The sequence below is a fragment of the Biomphalaria glabrata genome, chromosome 2 (genome assembly GCF_947242115.1).
Source record: "Biomphalaria glabrata chromosome 2, xgBioGlab47.1, whole genome shotgun sequence".
Taxonomy (NCBI): domain Eukaryota; kingdom Metazoa; phylum Mollusca; class Gastropoda; family Planorbidae; genus Biomphalaria; species Biomphalaria glabrata.
Genome location: NC_074712.1, coordinates 59,839,729 through 59,842,400, shown reverse-complemented (window position 1 = coordinate 59,842,400; position 2,672 = coordinate 59,839,729). Strand labels below are relative to the sequence as shown.

Genomic DNA, 2,672 nt, shown 5'->3' with positions numbered 1-2,672 from the left:
TTAGACCGCACCGTCCTTACTGCCTTTCTGTCCTTGACTGCACTGTCCTTAGTGCCTTTCTGTCCTAGACCGCACTGTCCTTACTGACTTTCTGTCCTTGACTGCACTGTCCTTACTGACTTGCTGTCCTGGACTGCACTGTCCTTACTGACTTGCTGTCCTGGACTACAAGGCCTTTCTTACAGAGTCTCTCGTCCGTGAAGGCTTTAGGTCACATGACCATGACACGGGTCATACTTGCGTGTACTAGCAGTACTGTCCCTTGTCCATCGACAGCCATTCACCTGTGTGATATGTCTGACTCACGGGTATCAGTAGGTCGGACATACATTAACTCTATCAGTCCGCCAACGATTGTGCCACGTAACAGAGGCGCCCCACGGACCACCTCAGGCGCCAAAATTCCTTAGCTGACATAGAAGAGAGCACCTGTTTGCATGCGGCCTCAGAACGAGACAGCTGGAGGTCACTCACAAAGGCCGCGGGATACACATTTGAGGCCAAAAAAAACCGCTGCCAAGGACAAACGCAGACGGCGAAAAGAAAAACTTAATCAACCACCTGCGGACTATGGTTATGCTAACTCTTAATGTGGCAAAATGTGTAGGTCACAGCTGGGGCTGCGCAACCATAAGAAATACTGCATTCCTCATTAATCTTCGGACTCGAAGACAAGCCTTATTATTATGTTAGAAATGAACGAGTAGTCATTCTCTGGCGCTGCCAGGGTCGAGTTTCGCTAAAGAGAAACAAAATTCATCGTAGTCCCTTTAACAGTTTCCACTGAGGAATTTTCTGGTGATGTGGCAGGTCTGCAGCAGTACCGCCCTCTGACAGGCAACGAAGATGTTCCTAGGAATGTTAAGGGCCTTGAAGGTGTCTGTGAGGTCAGTTGTTATTACCCCATTATTATTATTATTATTATATGTATGTTGCAGGTGGGCCTGCTTCTTCTCTCAGCTTTTTGTTACTTCAGAGCTCTTTCACACAGGCCGCTCTCCTTGCTTCGTATCTTGTGACTCCGAGACTCACAGCTTCATGAATGTCAATATCACACTCCTTAAAGGAGCTCTTAAGTGTGTCTTTACAGCGCTTGTATTGACACCCCCCTCCCCAGGGGCGCTTTTCTGCACACATAAGTCGTTTTGGGAAGGCGATTGTCTGGCATGCAGACTACATGTCCCACCCATCGAAATTGGGACTATTTTTTTACTGTCGCATTGATACTGGTCATTTTGGACAGCTGTAGGATATCAGTATATGGTATGTGGTCAGACCAATGCACCTGATGAATTTTCCTTAGACACTGTAGGTGAAAGGAGCTAAGCTTTTTTTTATGTGGCGGGAATATAAGGTCCAGGACCCTGATGCATTTATTAAGAGTGAAGCGAGCACTACAGCACTGTAGATTTTCAGCTATGTTGGACTAACTTTCAAAATTTAAGTCGAATAGATCTTTTAGATTCAAATACTTTGCTTTTTAAATTTATTTCGCCCTCAGAATTCAATATTTAAGCCTATTAAATATACTTGTAAATAAACGAGATATCTAATAGTATGAAATGAAAAATGCCTCTTGCTGTCCTTCCTGGCTATAGATCTGAAACACAAAATGTAATTATATTTTTCAGCTGTTTTTCGGCTAAAATCTGGCATCATGTTTTCTATACTTCTTTATAACATCATTATTTTGTTTTGCCAGTTAGACGTGGGCAGATCTCTTGGAACGTGTTTCTATATTTAGAACTCATTTTGTAATAAACGAAGACGTTGATGCTTGCGTTGATAGAGTTGAACAGGAAGCAGAAGGACCAGATCACGTGGTACACATTTTCTTGTTTCCCATAAAAAGTGAAATCAGGGACTAAGATTTCTAAGAAGGCGCACGTGACCCCAGGGGCGTAGCAGACGATTAGAACGGTGGCCACCGAGATGACCAGCATTACAGTTTTCTTTTCTCGGTTGGACAGCGTCTCGTTCTGGCTACGGGTGGCGTTTTTTCTCCACTCGGACTTTCTTTTCAAACTGACCACCAGAATGGCGGTATTCACGATGACCACGACGAAAGCGAGGATTGACAGGTGCACGTGCGAGATATTAATTAAGAAAACGATGACGGTCTCGTTCTCCCTCACTGCCCTCCCCAGCCTCGATATGTTCAGCTCCGGGTCAAAGTTGAGGCTTAGGTACTCAGAGGCGTAGCGAGGTAGGAAGAACGTCAAGTTGATGCCGTAACAGAAGAGAAGAATAACCGCGCTCCTTTCGTACGTAATGATGCGTCCTACTTTAAATGGTGTCAGCACAGAGAGGCATCTCTCAGCTGTGATGTACATGGTGATCCAGCTGGTGATGCGGGTCATGGCCACGTTTGGACACCCGGCTGTTAAAACCTGGACATCCAAGAAGTCAACAGGTAAGCCCGACTGCTCCAGGTATGGGTTCAAACAAAAGTTGTGCCAGACTTGAAAAGTTAGACCAATGAGATCTGAGACAGACATGGCGAACAGACTCAAGTTCACAGACGTACGCAGTCCTTGCTTTAAGAATACCGTAATACTTAGACAATTGCCAGCAATGCCACAGACACATATACACATGTCAAAAATCATGTGGTTGACAAAGACAATCACAGTCCTGGCGAAGTTGCTAATTATCTCCCCTCCTGTGTCCAT

At 45.1% G+C, this 2,672-nt stretch overlaps 1 protein-coding gene across 1 annotated transcript; it reads right to left on the bottom strand.

Moving 5' to 3' along the window:
* Positions 1-1,685: 1,685 nt before the first annotated feature.
* On the bottom strand, positions 1,686-2,672 carry LOC106074083 (thyrotropin-releasing hormone receptor-like). Its single transcript, XM_013234805.2, has one exon. It carries the CDS (start codon positions 2,670-2,672, stop codon positions 1,686-1,688), a length of 987 nt encoding a protein of 328 aa, XP_013090259.2.